The sequence below is a fragment of the Homarus americanus genome, unplaced genomic scaffold, assembly GCF_018991925.1.
Source record: "Homarus americanus isolate GMGI-L3 unplaced genomic scaffold, GMGI_Hamer_2.0 scaffold25483, whole genome shotgun sequence".
Taxonomy (NCBI): domain Eukaryota; kingdom Metazoa; phylum Arthropoda; class Malacostraca; order Decapoda; family Nephropidae; genus Homarus; species Homarus americanus.
The window spans coordinates 6,786,605-6,809,310 of NW_024726235.1; the positions used below are offsets into that span (position 1 = coordinate 6,786,605).

General features: G+C 36.0%; 2 protein-coding genes across 2 annotated transcripts in view; one reads left to right on the forward strand and one right to left on the reverse strand.

The window, feature by feature from the left end:
- Positions 1-817: 817 nt before the first annotated feature.
- Positions 818-14,184, reverse strand: LOC121865489 (U2 small nuclear ribonucleoprotein A'-like). Its single transcript, XM_042364984.1, has 6 exons — positions 14,024-14,184; positions 10,936-11,083; positions 10,558-10,750; positions 7,346-7,505; positions 6,884-7,018; positions 818-1,215 (listed from the first exon to the last, which is right to left on the reverse strand). Exons 1-6 carry the CDS (start codon positions 14,103-14,105, stop codon positions 1,187-1,189), a joined length of 747 nt encoding a protein of 248 aa, XP_042220918.1. The 5' UTR covers positions 14,106-14,184; the 3' UTR covers positions 818-1,186.
- Positions 14,185-14,765: 581 nt separating this feature from the next.
- The window catches only part of LOC121865490 (V-type proton ATPase subunit H-like), a 37,655-nt gene continuing 29,714 nt past the window's right edge, over positions 14,766-22,706 (forward strand). Inside the window, exons 1-2 of the mRNA XM_042364985.1 lie at positions 14,766-14,912; positions 19,422-19,503. Of these exons, the coding sequence (XP_042220919.1) occupies positions 14,861-14,912; positions 19,422-19,503 (134 nt within the window). The 5' untranslated portion in view covers positions 14,766-14,860. The remainder of the gene's footprint in view (positions 14,913-19,421; positions 19,504-22,706) is intronic.

Genomic DNA, 22,706 nt, shown 5'->3' on the forward strand with positions numbered 1-22,706 from the left:
TAGGTCACCCTGTATATTTAAGCCTCTCTCTGTCCATGTAATCTAGTTGCCTCTGAAGATGTCTTGAATAAAGACGAAAGCTAAGGTACTCCGTTGTTTCCATTTTCCCGTGTGATTTTATATATATATATATATATATATATATATATATATATATAATATATAAAATATATAATATATATAATATATATAAAATATATATATATATAATATATATTATATATAATATATATTATATATAATATATAATATATATTATATATAATATATATTATATATAATATATATTATATATAATATATATTATATATAATATATATTATATATTATATATATTATATATATTATATATTATATATATTATATATTATATATATATAATATATATTATATATATATAATATATATTATATATATATAATATATATTATATATATATATATATATTATATATATATATATATATTATATATATATATATATATTATATATATATATATATTATATATATATATATATATATATATATTCAACTACCAAAGTCTGTTTGCCTCTCACCCTCAAGATTCAGACTCATGAAAACGAAGCAGTAGACTGATACATTATTGTCCATTAAATGCTTCAGATTCATGAGTCTGAATCTCATGATTCGTGGTTCAGGGGGAGAAGCAAATGAACTTTATTAGTTGATTGTACTAACAATAGATATGTGTTTAACTCCATTTCGATAACATTTATTTCACAATGGCATTAGAAGACAGAGTTCATCTAATAGTTTATGAAAATGCTTATATAGGATAGAAAATAAACACATCAGTAATTGCATGATAATGTATTTTATTACTTTTTCTGATAATTTCATTATCTGAAAACAGGAACTCGCTTCTCTGCCATCTCACAAACACAAATTTTTAAGTGACAAAAGTTATTAGAAACTGTAATACCAAATATACAACACTTGATAACCCATATACATAGCAGTAACCAGTATCTGTTCTTATCATTATACTGTATGGCTTATGGGAATTGGTACAATATAACAACAACACACTTCAAAACTTAATTATACTTACCACACTGAATATTCTATCACCATTCAGAAAAAAATATCATGTTCCTTTAGCTAATTTAAAATTTTTTTTCCTAACATGCGATGTAATCAGTACATCCCAAACCATTAGTCACTTCAGTTGTCGTCATCATCATCTGGGTGTCCTGAAACAAAGAGAATGCATAATATTTATTAATTGCTTAAACCAACTGGAAGGTTCCCAGTACATTGGTTTAGTTGCACTTGACAATGTATGACTTCCCCAAAAGTTGCTTCAAATATTGATCTTGAAAAACTAATTACAAAGAAAAACACAGAAAATGATGGATAAGTAATGCAATGAAGGAAGAGGAAATATAATAATATGTTTAAGGTATTACAAGCACTAATGACCTACTGTTGTGTGGAAAAATTGGATACAAAATGAAATGAGCAATCTTGTATTACAATTAGAATGTCACTTCATACTTAATGCGTCATTTTACAATATACAGGTGTTCCTCTACTTAAGAACATTCAACTTACAAACTTTCAGAGATACAAACATCATCACTGAGGGGGGTTACCTGCCAGAACAGGTGTTTAATGTGGATGAGACTGGATTATTTTGAAGAAAATTCCAGAATGAACAAACATTACCTTAGAGGAGAAGAGTGAGCCAGGTTTTAAGGCTGTATTAAAGGCTATAGCTGTACTAAATATCCATAATCTTTTCATATTTTACAATATGTTTGGTATCTACAAGAGTAAAGTTGGACTCACAAACAAGCCTCAGGAACGTAAATCGTTCGTAAGTACAGGAGCACCTGTATATAGTTAAAGTACTGTATTTTATGGCATATAAGATGCTCGGCCATATTAGACGCACCCCATTTTAACAAGGGGCATTTAGGAAAAAATTGGTGTGTATTTTCCTCCTGTAGCCATAGTTTTCTTAAAATAATATATACAGTACAGTAGAACGTCGATATAACACGAGATACATTCCAAGAGAGATCGCTTTAAACCGAATTTGCACTAAATCGAAGTGTTATTTCAATGGAATAATGTAGTTTGGTACTTGAGAGAAACACAAAACACTAAAAAGACCGAGAGTCTACCCAGATGCACCTCAGCCCATCTCCTAGAAAAAACAAAACATTGCTTTTTGTAGTACAGGTTGTATCTCTCTAGTCCGGCATTCTGTGGTCCGGAAACTCCCGTGGTCCCGAGCGATTTTAGTTTGTCCAATAGGTAGCTATTTTTTTTTTTTAAACTTATCTGAATTATTATTATTACAGGAGTATTAAATTTTCGCCCCTGAGGCCCCAATGTGGGTCAGTGACCCAGGCCCGGGTGGGCTAATCCCCATAAAAAAAACAACAACAAAGCCGCGGGAAATTAAGGTTTGTTTACATCCGGCAGTTCGGCTACTCTCTCTCTCTCTCTCTCTGCTAGTCTATACAGAGTACAACATTTAACCCTTCAATATATATGAGCAGTAAATAAGTGTTGCTTTCATATTCTTATGTAGAGTAATGACGCTATGTTTTCACATGTGCACACTTACATATGTGCAGTCTCACTTTTTTTTTCTTTACCATTAATGGTTAGCTACTTACAGTATATTGTTCCATTTATTAACATTAAATAACATTACTTCAAACAACCATATTAATTTTTTTACATTAATTTTACTACAGCTACAATCAGGGTCTTATTTTCTTCAGTTTTATATGTAGAACCAATCAGTCACTGGTTTTGTAAGCATTAACGAAAACAATGCCGGCAGCCGTCGTGTCTCCTCGTGTGTTTTAATATTCCACGTATTATTAATAAATTGTATTGTTCATTTTGCACACAAACATTAATTCAATAAAAAAAATCAGAAACATTAATTAAAATATATATGAACGGTAAATAAGTGTTGCTTTCATATTCTTATGTAGAGTAATGACGATATGTTTTCACATGTGCGCACTTACATACGCGATCTCTCTTTTTTTCTTTACCATTATCTACTTCTATTGTTCCATTTATTAACATTAAATAACATTACTTAAAATAACCATATTAATTTTACTACAGCTACAACCAGGGTCTTATTTTCTTCAGTTTTATATGTAGAACCAGTCAGTCACTGGTTTTGTAACCAACGAAAACAATGGTCTCATTTCCTCGTGTGTTTTAATATTCTACGTATTATTAATGAATTGTATTGCTCATTTTGTGCACATTAACATTAATTCAATCAAAAAGACATTCAGTAATAAACAATAATGAATCCTTTGTACATAAAAGAAATGACGCTGTTTACACGATTGTGCACGTCGTCTGAACGTTGGTGGGCCGCTCAAACCCATCGAAATTCGAGTTTCCGCCATCAAAATTTTAATTTTTTTTTTTTCCAAAAAAAAAAAATGAACGCTGGATTAAAAACTCGTGAAATTTGAGAAGCTACTGTACGACATTTAACCCTTCAATATGTCTTCAAAGAGACCATGAAGCAGAGAAAGTGGTGCTAGTGCTTCCAAGCTAAGCACAAGTCACTGTCTATCCAGGAAAAGGGTGAATTTCCATGGTCCGGCACCTGTCAGGTCCCGAGGTTGCCGGACTAGAGAGGTACAACCTGTATTATGTTAAAACAAACTCATAAATCAACACAGCTAAAATTATGGGATGTGAAAGGGTCTGTTTACTAGCAATCAGCTGAAGGGAAGATGGGGGGTGAGGTGATATGATATGTTTGACAGTTGATGTCAAGGTCTAGTGCTTATTTATTTATCTGTTCTTAAGAGGGACTAAGTTTTTCTCTTATAAAATGTCACTGAACTGACATGTTCTAATTAACTTTATTACAAATGGCTAAAAATTTTATATCTTGTGCAAAATATATGATGTTTATATTCAAATTATTTGCTGTCTTGCAAGGATTCTAGTAATGCAAATTATATTCTCCTAACTTTAGTCTGTGATATTATATAAGATAAAAACGTTAAGCCTAAAACCACCCAACCCTGACCGGGAGAGGGAGGAAGGAGAGGTGACAGTGACATGTTTAACAGTTGGCACCTAAGGTCTAGTGAAGTATTTATTTGTTTATTTATGTCATTTAGATTTAGTTTTTGTTTTTTGCTTAAAAAATGTCACAGAAGTGACTGGGGAAAATATAATTTACATTGCAGGAATTCTTATAAGATAGTGATTAATTTGAATATAAACATGCAATAGTTTGCAATCGACAAAAATTTTGGTAATCATTTAGTACATTAGTTTGAGTACATGTACAGTACAGCTTTGCCCTTAGGACAGTGTAGCGTGCCCAGAGAAACATTAGATACAAATTTTAAAATATGATGCGCCAGATTGACTTGCGCAAAATAAGAAAGATTCGCTTTAAATTAAAATATTGTCCTTAATTGTGGGTGTCGCTTTTAACCAACAATCTTAAATTGAATCGCTTTAAATCGACGTTCTACTGTACCAGTAAATGTGAGAAATAAATAAAAATAATACCAATAAATAAGGTACAACAAAAAATACTACATTGCCAAACCAGTGAATAAAAGTCAAATGAAAGTCTAACACAAGTCTCCATTTGCAAATAATCCGTCTCGCCATAGCAACATAGACGCCACCTCTGCCGATTCCCTAGCAATGCTCCTCCCCCATCGAGTTAGCCAACTAACTTATGTGTAAAGAAATGTATATTCCCTTTACATGTTTCCCCTTAAGACAATTATTTCTTTAACTTTTTCACAATATGTATGTAGGATGGTGTGTGCAAGTAACTGGGTAAAAATAATCGAAGAAAGCTACGTATATCTACCCAAAAATACGAGATGAAAAACAACCATAACACCAGTAGCCTGGTGGTAATAGTGACGAGTCTAATCTAGCTACAATGCTGCCAGTGATGTCAACAGATGCAAATTTGAAAAGAAATTTATATGTAAATCTTCATTTGCATTAGGTATTTGTAGATTTAAAAATAAATGTTGCAGGTATGGCATTAATAGACTGTAATGCTTGTAAGAGTTCAGAATTGGTAAATGCTTAGCTACCTCTGAAGAGTTGGGTGTCTGCTGTACGGAAGTTAATCGTCTTAGGTTATCATCAGTATTGTAGTTATAAATCGAGCTTTTATATTTACAATAATCATTTTTTAATTAATTAAAAATAAAAATAATGTGTTAGTAAGCAGTGTTTATGTAAGCAGTAACATATTTTTAATTCTAGGGTTGGGTTAAGTAGAATTTAGTTTTCTGGAAACAGTAACTGGGGGATTCATTAACTTAAGGGAGACCTAACTTCACATAGGGACAAAGGCTGATTTTCTGAGCCACTTTTTCAGATAAAACATGCATTTTATATGCTGTAAAATACAGTAATTACTGAGCAAAGAATGCAGGTAACAGAACACTGTGTAGGTTTTCATAATATCTGCAAAAACAAAATAATTCCAGGACCTTACATACTCACTAGATTGATAACTGCATTATAAGTGTCTGTATAAAGTTTCAACTGATTACTTATGCAGTATTTCAGCCCCATTTTTATTAGCTTAGTAATGACACTGAAATGAAGAAGCATAATCACCTGCACTTCCCATCACTTTCATACGGATTGTAAAACAAAGTATTTTGTCTATATCTAAACACACAAGAAAAAGAAACAAATATACTTAAGAAAACCTGTTAAATTAACAAACTTTGATTATAAAATATATGTATTGTACCATTAAGAGATTTAGGTATTAGAGGAAACAGAAATAATGGGAGTGGGACATTAGATATCACTTAGAAATGAAATTAGATATGAATCACTTAAGTACCGTTGAACAAGAGGATAGTTGAGAAAGCTAATTAATTTTAAGCAAATTTGTTCTTTATAAGTTATAACACTGAAAAGGTTCACAAACAGTGGGAAAGAATTTCATTTATGACCCAGAACAGTTTTAACAATGGGATGATAACGTTAGGATCTATGGACAAAAACAGATGCAATTGGATATCCAGCAAAAGAATAAGATTGAGTTTTAAAATTAATATAAATAAAGACAAAAAATTTATAAAAAAAATAATCCCCCCCATACACATTCGTGAGTACACATATCCAATACAGTAATTTGGAATATAAAGCAAAATTACAACAAAATAATACTGATAAATAACTATTCAAAAGTAGGATCACCATACTCACTGCAACATTCCTGAGCAGGTTATACCTGAATGTTGAGGACTGTACATAAACAGTACTGCTTTGTCATTACTCAGAACTGCAATAACTACAACTGCAGCTACTGTAGAATTGGGAAGCTGCTATAATTTACTAATTCCATTAATATGCAACATATTAAGCTGATAAACTATTGGGAGTTTAGTGTAATTAAATAATTTCAGTATACCTCCTGTACAACATGACATCCACTATAAACAAACATTATTTATGTATTCAAGTTAAGAAAACATTTCTTACATTCAAATCTGGACAGCACATATACACTCTTAACTATTTTCATCCATATTCAAGGCCATACATTGATATGTTTTCAAAGACTACCAAAGTAACAATTAAACCCTAAGTTGATATTAAAATGGTGTTGGCTGGGAGATCCCCAAGTCAAGCAGTCATAACTGTTGGCAAGTGTCGAAACAAAATGAGAAGAACCAGTATACTGTAGCTATACCCTAAGGAGAGGTTGGTAAACCTCTACCCAAACCTGAAAAATTTTAAATACAATATATCAATCTCCTACAACCTCCATAAACTCTATACTATATGAGGTATCTGAAGACTCAGTGATGTATAAGTTTTGGATAAATATCCCTATGATGTTTCTGCATTACTTACGGCGCTTTCCACTTTGTGATCGACTGGGTATGTTGCCTGTGCGAAGCATGTGCTGCAGCCTCTCTACCTCCTCCATGGACCGAGCATTGGCTATGGCTTGACGTATCGCTGCTTGATCTTCCGCGGTCATTTGCCCTATTAATAAATATGAATTTATTGTGATGACAGTATTTTTATAAAGAACATTAAAAATGCTATTCCATTACTTTTTGTTGAGCACAACATGTATATTATATCATTAATGTTTACATAAACAAAAAATTCTTCCAACATGAATATGAAAAAAAAAGGGGCTTATAAATCAGAACAGTGTACTATGAGTAATCCCTTGTTATTGATAACAACCTACCAAATTTAGACTGCACTGATAGAATATCAAAGTTTTAAGTCATAATTTTAGCTTGAAATCCTTAGACAACAAATATTTCAAGAAATAATAAAATAATAATAGTGATTCCTAACCTAATGACGGTCGTGTATCGAGCATGCCACCAGCACCAGGCACAAAAGTTCTGGCTTTTTTGGCTTCCTTTTGGATCTCCTTCCCCAATTTACTTTTAAAGAGTTTTTTGGCCATTTCTCTTTCTCTCAACCTTACCCGTCGAAAGTCAACCACACGAACCTGAGAAAACATAGTGCTGTTATAGTAATTGTGAACTTCCACCGAGATGTGATAACTCTTCACAATCCCATAAAAGCACTACTCAAGGATATAGACAAGTAATCACTTATTATAAAGTTTTTCTACTTCAGAATGGACTAAAACACAAAACTTAACCTAGGTGTGGACACAAGACACCAATGCGGATATGGACACTGTTGCCCGGGTAGTACAACAGTTTTTCCTCTTCTTTGTGGAGATGCACAAATGACTGAATGGCTAAGAAAGTTTTCTTCCCTCAAATTGATATTGATATTGAAACAGTTTATTTAGCCAGAAAAATACAGAGTGGATAATAATAACAATACAGTGGTCCCTCGGTTAACGAATGGTTCGATTAATTAAATTTCGGTTAACGAATTACCTTTCATAAGGATCTTCAATTCGGTTAATGAACAAACTTCGATTAACAAAATCCTTATGAACAACACGTTTTGTTGTGAGCATCAGCTGATGGGCTAGTCTGCCATTTCAGTAATCTGTTCTATTTTTACATTCGTTACCAGTGGAGTAAATATAAAGAAAATTGTGCCCTTTAATATTTTTGCATTTTTTATATTAAAATTAAGTTAACATATTGATAATATATGCAGTACAGGGAACTAGTTTTTGTGCGCCCATCAACCGCTTGACTCACCCACTGGCTTTGTTGACAGTGGAGTGAACATCGATTTTGTTGGCGTCTTGAATATTTTTGCATTTTTACATTGAAATTATTGGTCATTCTGAAATTTAGTTAACAATTGATAACATATAGCGCAGTGCAGTGTTGATTTAAATAAAATAATCTTGAATTACACCTAGTGAACTTAAAATTTTATTGGTGAAATTACTACAGCAAGCATGGGTCCCCTGAAAGGTGATTTCTTCTCCATCCCCACTTCCTTCTCTTCTCCTCCACCCCTACTTCTAATTCCCATCATCATCATCAACCAGGAACCTTCTACATACACACCTCAAAGTAAGTATACTTTACTGCATTGTTTTTTTTGTTTTTTTACTTTGTATGTACTTTTCTGTGAGCTGGAACCAATTACCCAATATCCCATTGAAACAATGGATTCGGCTAACAAAATTTTTGGTTAACAAACGACTCTGTGGAACAAATTGTGTTCGTTAACCGAGGGACCACTGTATTGACAAGGCTGAGCCAGTTGAGAGCTTGAGCTCTCTTGAAGGCACCTGATATATACTATTTACATTTACCTCAAGGAAGTATTATGTAACATTTAGTATCATCTGAAATAGCACACTACATCCTTGACCACCGTAGGGTCAAGACCTATTCGGGCGCTGCTCCCGCTACGCAGCTGTCCCCCTTTGGCCAATGTCGGCCCATTCCCCAAGTCCCTCTCCCTGACCCATCCTCACCACCGGGATATCTACATAATCAAAAGTGACAATTTTGTTTCGGAAAGAAGTGGGACCAGTGTTGTACAGTGATGAACAGTGTTTAAGCCAGTGAACTCAGCACTAGATAGTACCAGTGAAAGCCGCAACCCACCAGTGAGATAAGCACCCCTGGGAACTAACCACCATCTTCTGACAAGGAGGTGCTAATCCGTCCACCCTGGGAACAACAGAGCTGGCCGGCTATGCACCTGACTACGGGATAACAAAACATCACTGCGCAGAGTGAGGTACTGTGACACCAACCCACACCACACGGTGTCCCCATGACTACATGAGGTCCTTCATATCAGCACCCGAGGATGAGTCACTGTACCACGTGAACACCACACCACACGGTGTCCCCATGACTACATGAGGTCCTTCATATCAACACCCGAGGACGAGTTACCACACCACAAGAACACCACACAACCCGATGTCTCCATGACCACGTGAGGTCCCTCATATCAACATCCGAGGACGAGTTACCACACCACAAGAACACCACACCACCCGATGTATCCATGACCACGTGAGGTCCCTCATATCAACATCCGAGGACGAGTTACTACACTGCGTGAAAATCTCACCACCTGGTGTCCCCATGACCAGCCCACGCCCGGGCCATCAACTGTAAACTATAATAATTTGTATGTTCAGTCACCTTCTTTTAGTAATGAAAGCTTTTGTTAAACAACCCACCCACCCCATGTCTTTGTATGTAATAAGTAATTTTTGTCAAATGTATATTTTCAGCTTTCGGGCTGCCGACTTTTTCAATAAACCGCTAATTATTATTATTATTATTATTACGTAACATGGTGGTAGTAAGAACATATCAGAATGTTACCACGGGTATCAATTCGTTATTTACCGTACTTATTTTATTGATTTAACATTTATTTTTTACACTTATAAGTATATACAGTAGTACATATTTTACACTGGAGTTGATACACATTAATATGATAAAGATGGGAAGAAATACAACATGGGTAGTATTAAGAAGAAACAAGAGGACAGAAGCTTACTCATTAATAAGCTAGGTGGCCTCAGTCTCCTAGAGAAGTACTAGTGGAGTTCCACATCTAATAATGACTGGTTTTCTTGTACCAGCATTTAATCCACATCACTTAGTTGTGTTTAACTTTCTTAAACTTCAAACTGTCCTTTGCATGAATACCATTTTTCATACTCTACATTTTAGCAATTCCCCTCCAAGGGTTTTTCTGTCATTTGCTTTCCTACATGTGTGTGCTAATGAGAACTTTGATTTTATACAAATTCTTTCCTCTTAGAGAAAAGAAGTGACATAAGGTTTGAATACATGATTTCCAAATCTTCATGCAAAGACTCTTAAGGAAATGGTAGATGTGCTGATTCACTGTATTAAATTTACAAACAATGGTGGAAAGTCATTAGCTTAAATGTTTTGAGACATTTTATGTGGCCATTCTTTCAGGGGTATTGCCAGGAAAAAATGTTAATTGTGTCACTGCTTTCCTAAATACAATATATATATATATATATAATGGACACCTGAACTACTGTATATAATACAGTAACTGTATAATACACGTCCTCATAACTTTCACTACAAATCAAACAATAAATGGGCAACCTGAGGAAGCTTGTTGATGACATAAAGACGGTAGTGGTCACGGGTTGTGACAGGGTTGCCCAGGAGTGATACATATTCAAGCCTCTTTAGTCCAGCCAGGTTGTCCAGGTCTGCCAGCTCCTGCACTAGATTATTGGTCAGGTACAAACACTGAAGGTTTGGCACTGTCTCAGCTAACGAATCTGAAATGCGACTGAAATGGAGAACATTATAATAATAAAAGTGTTAACCTTGTCTCTACAAAGAATATCTAAGATTTAAGGAGGTTCTCATGTATATACAGTATAGGAACAAGAGAAATATTTATTGCATAATTACGTTCATGTTGGATTATAAAAAGTGTGTATGGCAGACTGTGAACCAAAGTACTGTACTCACACAATTCTGTTGTTATTCAAGAGCAAAGTTTTGAGCCTCTTCAGAAGAGGGAAACCATCAAGTTTACGGATGTCATTATCACTGAAGTCAACAGTATCGAACTGATCGAGAGTTGCTCCAAGGTTCTCAATAACAGGAATTTTATAACCTGAAATTCAGGTCATAAGAGTTAATCCAGTAAAGGGGGTAAAAATTTTGATGCTGAAAAAATAAAATAAAAGAAAACTCCATTTGGTGCTAACTGCCTGCTCCACTGTTACCCAACTTTGTATGGCAGGAAGGTCCAGAGCCCTTGGGTTTGAAAGTTAAATTTGGCTTGAATAGGTTCTGTGCATTGTCGTATCTGTTTTCTTATTTAGTACCATGCAAATTCTATAAACTCCTGGTGTTAACTGTCTCCTCCAACATTAACTTATTATTTTTTGCACTATGTCCCGATATTAGAATCAATAGAAAGTTCCGTGCATAGTCACTATGGAGTATAAACTGCAGATACTACAGTACTACACATATTTTGTCGTTCATTAAATGAATCAACCTAAACTTGAGCTTCATCTAAACATTATTAGGTTAAAATTGACGACAGACCCCCAACACGTATTTGTTTTAATGTTTATTTTCTTACTATATTGTCATCAGTGAGTTCTGATATGATAATCATTTATTGTGCAAATGCTTCGTTTGAAAGATAATTAGGTGCTTAGGCGTACAAAAATTTGTCTTCTTGGTGGTAATGCAGAAGGAATGTCTCATCCCAGGATGTAAACAGCTAATCATATTGATGTATTTCAAAACACTCCATTACCGCGGGCTGGATTGACGCTGATGCTCAGTATATGCTTATGAATAATTCGATATGGGTGGCAGCTCTCACTTCCACAAAAAAAATTTAAATTACACCATATCATAGTTCTTTCTGTTAAATATACCCGGGGGTCCAGGGGACGGAACCCCCGGTGGTGAAGAAGTTAGGAAAGGTTCGATAGGTTTGTTTGGTTAGGTTGTTGAGGTCTTCTAACAACATTTCTGCTGCTTGTTTTTCGTATCAACTAAGGTTAGGTTTGGTTTAATTTAGAAGTAACCACTTTTTAACATATTTGCGCAAACTACAACAGTGTCCACTATAAGACACAGTGAAACTGCGGCGTCTTCATAAACATTTTTTAAGGAAAACTGGCCGCGGGTCAGTCGTCAATAATTACCCAAATTTCAAATGGGTGGATGACTGAAACAATAATTTTACCTTGGTTCATTTGAATAATTACAAATTATGTATTATACTAAGTAACCACTACTTCAGAAAGTTCCCAGTCTCACTAAATGTCAACCGACTAAATAAAATATTACCCTTATGCTGTAAGTGTTATCCTCAGGATAATTTTAATATGCATGTACAATAAGGATTTGTACTCAATAAACAAAAAATCATGATCCCATTACGCATTAATACAGTCCAACTCGCCCCATATCCTACTCGGACCATCTCGGATAACCAACTCGGACCACTTCAGTTAACGAACACATTTTACACATTTATTTTTGCATGAATGATAAAAGTACAATGATAAAAAGCAACATAAAAGTACAAACATTACTGATAAACAGTAACGTGGTGTGAAACAGCTCGTAGCAAATTTTTAGCAGATCTTCGTCCATTGTTGAATTTGTCCAACAGTTTGAAGAGCTGTCCTTGGTGATGTACATACTTGGCCCGTTGTTTCCGTAGCACTTAACCGTTGGACATTACAGAGTAGCTTGATTAACAGATAGAAGTTAAGTAGTCCTTTTCTTGCTTTCAAGCTAAGGCAATTATGCCACCCTTCAGAGTCATTATTTGTACGGACACTCCTTTTGGTATTATTTTACTTTAGGACATAGCGTTCCCAAAAGTTATAAACTTCTGAAACATTTAGATCTCCCTTTTCTGAGCATTTTGAACCCCATATATACCTGGTAGAAATGGATAATAGCAACACAATTGAATTTAATTGAATTTACGTAGTTTTCAGTCTTTGTGAGATGTTATCGGTGCATCACGCATGTGCAATATTGACTGACGTAATCCAGTCATGACAAATGATGTATCAATAGCATCACGCGAAATTTTTTCGACCAATCACATTTGATTTTTTTCATAGGAAGCAGCCCGGGAAATTTTATTGACCAGTCTCCCAATGGCCGTTGTGGAGGTTGGTTGTCATTTGTGCTTCTACGATTATTTTAAATTTATTGTCGAGTTTTATGAGAAAGACGATCATTCTATCCAATTTTTACGTATCCCTGGTCCTTCCACTTCTGAGGTATTGTACTTTCGGACATAGCGCGCCCCTAAGTTTTTAACAACTGAAACATTTAGATTAGTTTAAGCTAGGCCTCCACCCCGGTTAGGGTTTAGGTTAAGTTTTGTTTAGGTTAGATGATTCGTTTTCTCCCCCACCCAAAAACCCTGATTTCCCAGACTCTCCCCCCGTTATTGTGGGGGGAGGGCAAAAACGAGACACTTCCGCCAAAAATGAAGGTCAAATTCGTTTAAAACACACCAAAATACACTGGAAAAGCATATTGGTCAAACCCTATGGACTCGGGTCCTAAAGTAGAAATTTACCCTCCTGTTAAATACACTCCAAGCAGATGGGGTCTAGATGTCATTCCTGAACCTCTAGTCAGCTACTTGTCTAAGGTGGGCCATGCATACCAAGCCATGGTCAGGACTCGGTATGTGACTGATCCTGTAATCTAACACCAACATTAAGTGACTTTTCCCTTTACACTTTATAAACAGACAGAAAACTCCTTTGTTACGTATGTGAATCATGGTTCATTGATCAAATTCCATTAACATAAACGCATAAAATCGTCTTTCATACCGATTGAACCCTCGGTATTCACACTTCATATTTCAGTGAACCAAAAGAGACCAAACAAATCTCAAACTTATTTCTGAACTACTAGTCAGCTACTTGTTTGAAGTGTGCCAGGTGGGCCTTAATGTGTGGGCCCAGTTGGAGGTACACCTGGGCCCAGTTGGAGGTACACCTGGCCTCAGGAATATGCTGGTATAAGTATTACCAATTATTCTCCATGTTACCTCTAAGAATTAGTTCTCTATCCCGAAGAGGGTTGATGTGTTGAGCCGACTGCAAAATCAGTTCAGGTGTGAGTTTCACCATCTTATTAAGCTTTACTGGCACGCGACGCAGTAAGCTGGCGACGTTTGTTTACAGCGGTGGAAGGTGTGAGGCCCTGTGATGGTTCTATTTCATTGTGTGTATGTTATTAGATATTAATAATATTTATCTAAGCCAAACCTATAAATAAATATATTGTTAAAATTATACATAGATTATACATATAATATGATATAGGTGGTTGAGGATTCATACGCTTTTCTTCTCTCTTTTGAGTTTATTGGGTTGTGGGAGATCAGCAGACCAGTCGTCTGCACCACAACAATGCGTTCGATGGCTTATAATAAATTGGAGTTGCAGATTTATACTAGAATTTAACTGCTTTATAAATTATCTCTATAAATTAAATTATAAAAAATATATATTTAAAGTAGAAAATATTTATATGAATGGTTTATTTATTTAATTATTGCGTTTTTGTTATTCGCACTAATATTACTTCAACAGTTCCGGACACAAGCTTATATCTGACAGACAGTAGTGCCAATAACAGGGAAATATATATTTTCCCAAAAGATAGTTATTATCTCATTTTTTTTTAAATTTTATTTTACTTATATAGTTATAAATATTTTTAAAGTGTTTAGACGAATTGGTTTAGCGAAAAATATACAGAAAACGCTATTATATTTTGTGAGTGAACCAAAACAGTTGGTATCTCGGGTCAGCTGCATCTCGTGACCACTCGAGTCTTGTCCCGGGCGACAGGTGCTGGTGATCATCTCTTGAGGAGAACTATGACCCAGAGCACACTCGCGATGGCCACCCTTCCAGAAGACATAGACAGGGGTAAGATATATTGACTTAACTTAGGTTAAAGTGCCAAACATCACAGGTCATTTATTGTTTATTAGCGAGCCTCAGCTTGAATTTTGGCAAGGCATAATCAAATGTCTATCATTGATGGTTTGCATATTAATGGGACCATGTCTGTACGTATTTAAGTATTGAACAGCTCCGAAGAGCATCTTCTAGTGCATAGTAGTTAACAAAGCTATCATTTTTAACTAATTAAACCATATGTATTCAGGTGAAAGTTAATTACTGTATATACCTGTTTCCACGTACAGTATGTGGTCCCACCTTTCTGATTAAATAAATTTCTTCCCTTCTTGGTACAAGGGACCAGCATCACAGAAGCCAGTGTGCTTGTTTTGTATTATATAATGAAGTTGGCATAAGTTTACTTTGATTTAATTAACTAAATAATTTTTGAAAATCCTTACAGTATTGTTAAACATTTCCTATTGCATAAAATGATAAGTTTTGTGTTCCCTATTTCTGTTGCACAATCAGTGTTTTTTCTTGTTTTTTTATTTATTAGTAGTAGTATTCTGGTGAAGATTATCCCTGTCGGGATATATTGCCAGGCTCGACCCACATCTACACGTTGACTGTATCAAGGCGGTTCTTGAACTGGTTTACGGATGTTGCTTGAACAACTTACTGATCCAGATTGTTCTGTTTGTCCACTGTTCATTGACTGAAAGTGTGTTTTCTTTCTTATTTATTTTCTATTTGCTTCTGTAATATGTGGTTATGTCTTCTCAGGTTTCCTTGATATATTTGGTTTTGGAAAAATTATATCGGTCTACAATGGTTATCTTGTACATCCCAATTAAATCTCCTCTACTCCTCTCTAACAAAGTGGTTAATCCCAATTTTGCCAGTCTTTCCTCATCTGATAGGTCAGTCAATGATGGCACGATTTTTGTTGCTTTTCTCAGCACTTGCTCAATACTATAAATCTCACCTTTGTGATATGGCCTCCACACCTGTACACAATATTCCAAGTGAGGTCGAATATAGGTTAAATATAAAGTCTTAAAGAGTTCTTCATTGATGCAGGTAAACGTTCTCTCAACAATTCTGAGTGACTGGTTTGCCTTTGCAATTGATTTTGCTACATGACTCTTAAACATTAATTTGTTACTTATCACAACTCCAAGATCCTTTTCTGCCTTTACCACATTCACCCTTTGGGTTATTCATATAATAAGCATTTACTCGGGTTAAAGTTTAACATGTACTCCTCTGACCAATTGTTCATCAGAAGTAAATTTCTCTAGAATCCTGAAGTCTCCTCTGAATCCATCTTCACCTCTTCATAGATCTTGATATCATTGACGAATATTTCACATGTTGATGTATAATTTTCAGATGTCAGGTCATTTTATAGCTTATAAATAATAAAGGGTCAATAACACTTCCCTGTGGAATACCACTGGTACCGGCTTTCCAGCTGGATTCCACTCCATTTATCACCACCACCTGCTTTCTACCACATAGAAAATCATGAATGCAGTTTAGGAATTTGCCTCTAATTCCCAACTTATTTAACTTATACAGTATATACCGGTAAGTCTCTTATGTGGAACAGAGTCAAAAGCTTTCTGAAAATCCAAAAAGACTACATAAAAATTTTTATTCTCATCATCCCACCCTCAAGTCAACTCCGTGCTTTATTAATAATAAAGCCTGGAGTGGGTTATTTTGGGGTAAATTAAAATCTCCACATAATATAAAGTTTCCTCATGCAAGATTTGATGCTTAAGGAATGCCAAAATGCCTTGAATGACAAAATGTACTGCAATTTAAGAACTCCAAGAGAAAACAACAATGCCAATAAGCTTATACTGTACTGTGTTGTAATAAATACCGTACAATGCATACCGTACACACAGCAAAAAAAAGTATCGCGCAGGGAAGGTCTGCTGACTTCCGTAATGTTTCATACATCACCTGATGTGCCGGGAGGGTTGGTATGCTTGTCTGTATGGCAAAGGTTTCCACCTACCTATAGTAGGGCCATATTAGTTACGTCCCACACCCTTAGGCAAGGAAAGCAGGGCTACCACCATAATACAGGACCAACACGCACATTCCACTATCCCTCATCTGTGGTGTCATATTTTCTCCCATAATCCATGCGGTACTTTTTTTTACTGTGTGTACAAACTTTCCATGCATACCTCTTTATTTTAGGTCATCCATAACTAGTGGCTGTTGCCAACAATAAGTACAAAAATAAAAGAAATGGAACATTTATACCATATTTCTTACTTGAGATATAGCTTAACTTTCTACTATAAAAAAGTACTGTACACACTAGTCCATCAGGTTTTTCCATGCAGGAAGTTGGCACCCTTGGTATGACATTCCTTGGGTAATTGAGAGGAAGTTTGTCTGCATGAGATATGTGCTGTGTTCATTGTCAAAACCACAATGCAAAATTCACAATTGTATCACCCAAGACATACATATAGATTATGTGTAGCCTGGAAAGATAGACTATAATTTATAGCCATTAAGCCGATAACTGCGGTAGAGTGATTAGCCGATCAACCCCCCAGTGCGCCAAAAACAAAAAACACATACTGTATATTGATTTTCCCTGAACATCATTTTAACTCTTGTGGATTAAAGGATAGAATGTAGAAGAATGTGGAAACCAAATATGAGTCCATTCCTTACCTTAGTTTGGCCATGGTGAATTTCTGAAGTCAGTGGGTTTGGGGCTGGCATGGCGAGGATGCAGGTCTTGGCTCCATCGTGACCAAGATATGACTGCGTCATTAGCGGTGTGGGTGGGAGGATTACCCTTTGGGTCAACTGGCAAGTGTAATCATCCCATGCTTGACCCTGTGAAATTTGAAATTTGTCGTGAACTGCATTCAAAACGGTCTGAATTTCCGAATGTATGTCTCCCTCCGCTTATCATTCGAGAAAGTATGTTGCAATTATTGGGTGAATTGGAAATAAATTATGGAAACATTTGCTTCTAATTGCTACTGAATATGGTACAAAGGTTGTCATATCTAGATGTTATTTCAGTTAAAAGTGGAGAGTTCAGTATGCTAGGTATATGCTAGGTATATTGTATCAGATTGGTGTTTATGATTATGTATGCATATATGTACAGTGGTCCCTCGGTTAACGAACACAATCCGTTCCAGCAGGTTGTTCATTAACCGAAAAATTCGTTAACCGAAACCATTGTTTCAATGGGTTTTTGGGTAATTGGTTCCCGCTCACCGAAAATTGCCTAAATTCAAAAAAAATGGTAGAAAAGTTCACTTACTTTGAGGTTGTGTATGTAGAAGGCTCCTGGATGATGATGATGATGGGAATTAGAATGAGGGTGGGGGAGAAGGAAGAAGAGAAGGCATTGGGGTGGAAGAGAAGTCACCCCATGGCACCATTTCACCCATAAAATTTTAGTTCTCTTGGTGTATTTCAAGATTATTTTCTTTAAATCAACACTGCACTGCATTATATATTGTCAATATGTAAAATATATTTCAAAATGACCAATAATTTGCTTGGAAACACAGAAAAAAAGCATTTAGTTGAAGAGAGTCTCAAGCAAGATGTTACCTCCAGTGAAAACAGAGAGAGACTAACGCCTGTTTGCTGTGTTAAGAGGCTGGATGCCGCGCATTAAACTAGTCACTTTACCTTCAATTATGTTCAATAATTGTTAAAATAACTAAAAATTGAATATTAAACTTTTAAAATTATTGAATAGTATAAACTTCTTGATATTTACTAAAATAGTAAGGAATTTAAGCCCTAGAACCGATTAATGTATTGGCGGACTAATACTAAAGCTGGTTGACCGGCCAGTGCAAGCGAAAACATGTTGAGGTCGGTTCGTAAGAAATTTGTTAACTGAATTTTTGTTCGTTAACCGAATTTAAGAATCTTATGGGAGGCAGTTCGTTAACCGAGGCGTTCGTTAACCGAGGGTCCACTGTATACTGTTTTCTATTCTATATACAGTATGTGCTGTTCATATTGTCCATCACCTGGCAAGCTACTGGCGAGGTAGTAAACTATATCAGCATGGCAGGCATGGTAGCTCACCGAGCAGTCTTACCAGTTGGTCCGTACAGAGCATGGCACAGACATGTTCACTGGAGTTTACTGAAGGATTATAATCCTTCAGTGAACTATTGTGTCTTGTTACTCGTCAACTCCTACCAAAAAAAAATTATTTTTAAATAAATTGTTTACTGTAGATGGAATTTTTCCCTTGAAAACATATAATTTACCAAATCTAGAGCCACAGGTATAAAACTTACCTACTGCCTGCTATTCCCCTCTCTTATTTCACAAAGACTACCATTATCCATGCAAGTTTTTACTGAGTGCATTTCACATGCATTTCTTTGTTATCATACCAGGTATCCTCTTTAATGTAACCGAGGTTCCCCCCTTTTTTTACGTGCTAGAACATGAAAGTTATCATGTGATTATATTTATTATCCATCTAAAATATGACCTGATTACTCACAGGTGTTGCTGGGGCAACCAGTGTTCTGGTGCAACGAGCAAATGAAATCCGCCAGCAGAAGGTCAACTGGCCTTCATACCTCCAGTAAGTCTAGTCGTGGCTTTTATTATATCATTAAGAAATTATTATTATATTTCCATCTCCATGATTTTTTCCTCCATTTACTATATCACTTAATTACATCCTAATTTTGGGGGAGCAAATCTTAGCACCAAGATGCTTAGGTGATAAGTATATATTTTTTTTTATCTTTAGTTCTTGATAAATTAAACAAAGGTGAATCAAAACTTTCAAAGTGATCCTTTGATAAATGTGAACCCAAAATATCAGGTGAGCATGATATGCAAGTATTATCTTCGTTATTTGGAATCCCTCTTAACCGGAACTCTCCGATAGACAGAATTTAAATTTTCGTAGAAAATTGTTCCCAAAGCTGGAATTTTACAGGAAATTCTGGCTTTGGGAACAACTTTCTGAGGGGCATATTTTCCTGAAAAATCTGAGAAATTAGTCCCGGTACCTGGAAAATCAGGCGTATTTTCCAGAAATTCTGAAAAAAATTTCGGTACCTGGAAAATTCCAGGGATGGAAGAGTTTTCCAGCTTTGAGAGATCATCGGATTTTGTGTTTACAACTTTAATAAATGGGACAGGTTTTGGAATGTAATTTTGGCAAGATACAGATGTTTTCCCGTGTTTTTCGCGGGAATTACGTTCCTGAAACGTTCCCCGCGAAAAGCCAAAACCACAAATACTGTTTTAGGAATCACTGTACCTGTGGCCACCAAACAGCTCAGGTAGGTCAGGCACTTAACCACGCCATGCTCTCCACTCACGGCCCAGTGGTCACATTGGTCACTGATGCACTGTACCGGCATTTACTAACATCATTATTTGAAACTAATCATATTGTACAGTAGTATAATAATGGAAAACATAAACAGTTATATACAAAAAAAATTATTTACAAGTAAATAAAAGTTTTTATATTTCGCTGAGGTCGGCAACACCTGCATTGCCAGCCTCTCCCTGCTGTCCCGGCGTCTGCCCACCCTCACGCAGTCACGCCAGCCAGCCAGTCCTCTTCCACCCACATGCCTCCACTTGAAGACTTGTTTTCTGACAAAAGGCACAAATGAATTGTCAGTCTTCACCACATCTCAAGCCATAGCTCATACCACCTCAGCTTGTCCAATAAAACTATTTTTTTCTGTTAAGGTCATCACTATCCTTGATCTCTTGGTCATTTTAAAGTCTTTGCTCGTAATATTTGCCTTTGATGAGGCTGGCTTACGTCCCGGAGCTATGTGGAATGCACGTGGGAGGACAAACAAAAGAGGTAATCACAGTAGCGTTCACAGTACGGTAGGCATGTGTGGACTGAGGCTTCTCGGAGCAGCAGGTGTCTGAGGCGGGAAAGGGTGGCGGGAATATCGAAAATGGCTTGAAATTAAATTTTGTTTTTAAATGATATTTTATATACAGTATATATATATAATTTATGTGAAAAACACGGGATTACTGTACTAGAAATTACAAGTTAAACAATAACATAACTCGCAGCTCAGCCTCACCCACTCTACTGTAAGTGCTACTGGGTGGCAAGTAGGTGACTCAGCTTCACTATTACATGCTATCTCCATGGATATTATTCCTCAGTATCCCTTGTTTAGCAATCATATTGCTGAGTGTTGAGGTTTTCAGGAACACCTCCCATCATTAAGTGAAGGATACTTGTACAGTAAGTCCTCGTTTAACGTTGCCCCTACAACGTTGTTTCGTTATAACATCGCTACTCTTTAGATACCCATGATTCGGACAACGTTCTGCCGATTCGGTATAACGTCGTCACGGACTACTTTGTACGGCACATCACCCTCTGACCCAGTCAGAGCGGGAGGAGGAGCCACCCTCCGGGTCTCAGTGACTCATTACCCTCCTCTCTCCCACCCACCTCCTCTCTACTACCCACCTCCTCTCCACTACCCACCTCCTCTCCACTACCCACCTCCTCTCCACTACCCACCTCCTCTCTACTACCCACCTCCTCTCTACTACCCACCTCCTCTCTACTACCCACCTCCTCTCTACTACCCACCTCCTCTCTACTACCCACCTCCTCTCTACTACCCACCTCCTCTCCACTACTCACCTCACACTCGCTCCACCTCCGCCCATCAGTGAGTACAATACAAAATGATTTAGTTTATTAAACTTTTGGGATGCATAATATACACGATACTATTTTCTAAAAAAAATTTCATTGAATATCTGTATATGTAATGTATTTTATGGGGAAAAGGGAGGCTGGGAACATAACTCCCGTATTTTATCTATTTCTTATGGGGAAAATTTATTCCGTTAACGTTGTTTCCGTTAACGTCATGGTTTTCAGGAACGGAACCACAATGTTAAGCGAGGACTTACTGTAGTTAGTATATTTTGTTTATTTACAATATACTGTACTTGTACAGTAGTGTTTGCATAAATACTGCTCTGTGTCTGCCCAACTGCAGTTATACCTCTATGCCATATGCATAGTTTAGATGTGGAAACCTCCACCAGTGCTCGGAAAAATTTCATAGAAGTGCGATTTGTACGGGGATATGAAAATTCATCTCTATACCTGGAAATTTCTCAAAACCAGAAGCATGCTGCACCATTTGTTCCAGCTAACAGGGAGATTACTTTACAGTACAGTAAATAAAGTGATGTTAAACAATATAAACTATTAAAATAAATGGAATTTTAGTTACAGATGTATTGTGATGAATACGGTATACCATATTGGGATCCCATTTTCAAGTGCAGATGTTCATTTGTTGGGTGTTTCATAACTCGGGACTGCCTTTACTGTACGTATTTCACTTTTTTTAGCTCTTACTCTTTAATCTAAATTAATTTATATTTTATGATATAATATAAGTACTGTATGGTGGTATTTCAAAGTACTGAATGTTATTTATTAATTATAAGACTAGAAATTATGGAAATGCCACATAAACAGCACAGTACAAGAATGAGGTCTTAGTAATGCTTCAGGTCCATTCTGGCAAGCAAGATGTTTTTCCATGGTGTATTGCATGTGGGAAAGATGGAAAGCACAATGTGCATACACATATGAGTGAATGTTAGGTAAGTATAAATGATAATTTTACCAAAAAAATTCACCTTTAGTGAACCTGGTTTTTATGAAGGCTGCATACTCAACAACCTGTATTGTCCTTAGATCTTTCAAAAGGTGTTTAATTTATCATATTTCACCCATACAGCAGTCTTACAGTCTCG

What these genes read in the sequence shown, in the direction of transcription:
- LOC121865489 (XM_042364984.1), bottom strand. Translation starts at nt 14,105, where the DNA reads ATGGTGAAACTCACACCTGAACTGATTTTGCAGTCGGCTCAACACATC. An exon ending in TCATCAACAAGCTTCCTCAG is followed by an intron (nt 7,506 to 10,557) that starts GTTGCCCATTTA and finishes ATGTTTTCTCAG; the next exon opens with GTTCGTGTGGTTGACTTTCG. An exon ending in ATCACAAAGTGGAAAGCGCC is followed by an intron (nt 1,216 to 6,883) that starts GTAAGTAATGCA and finishes TCTTTGTTTCAG; the next exon opens with GACACCCAGATGATGATGAC.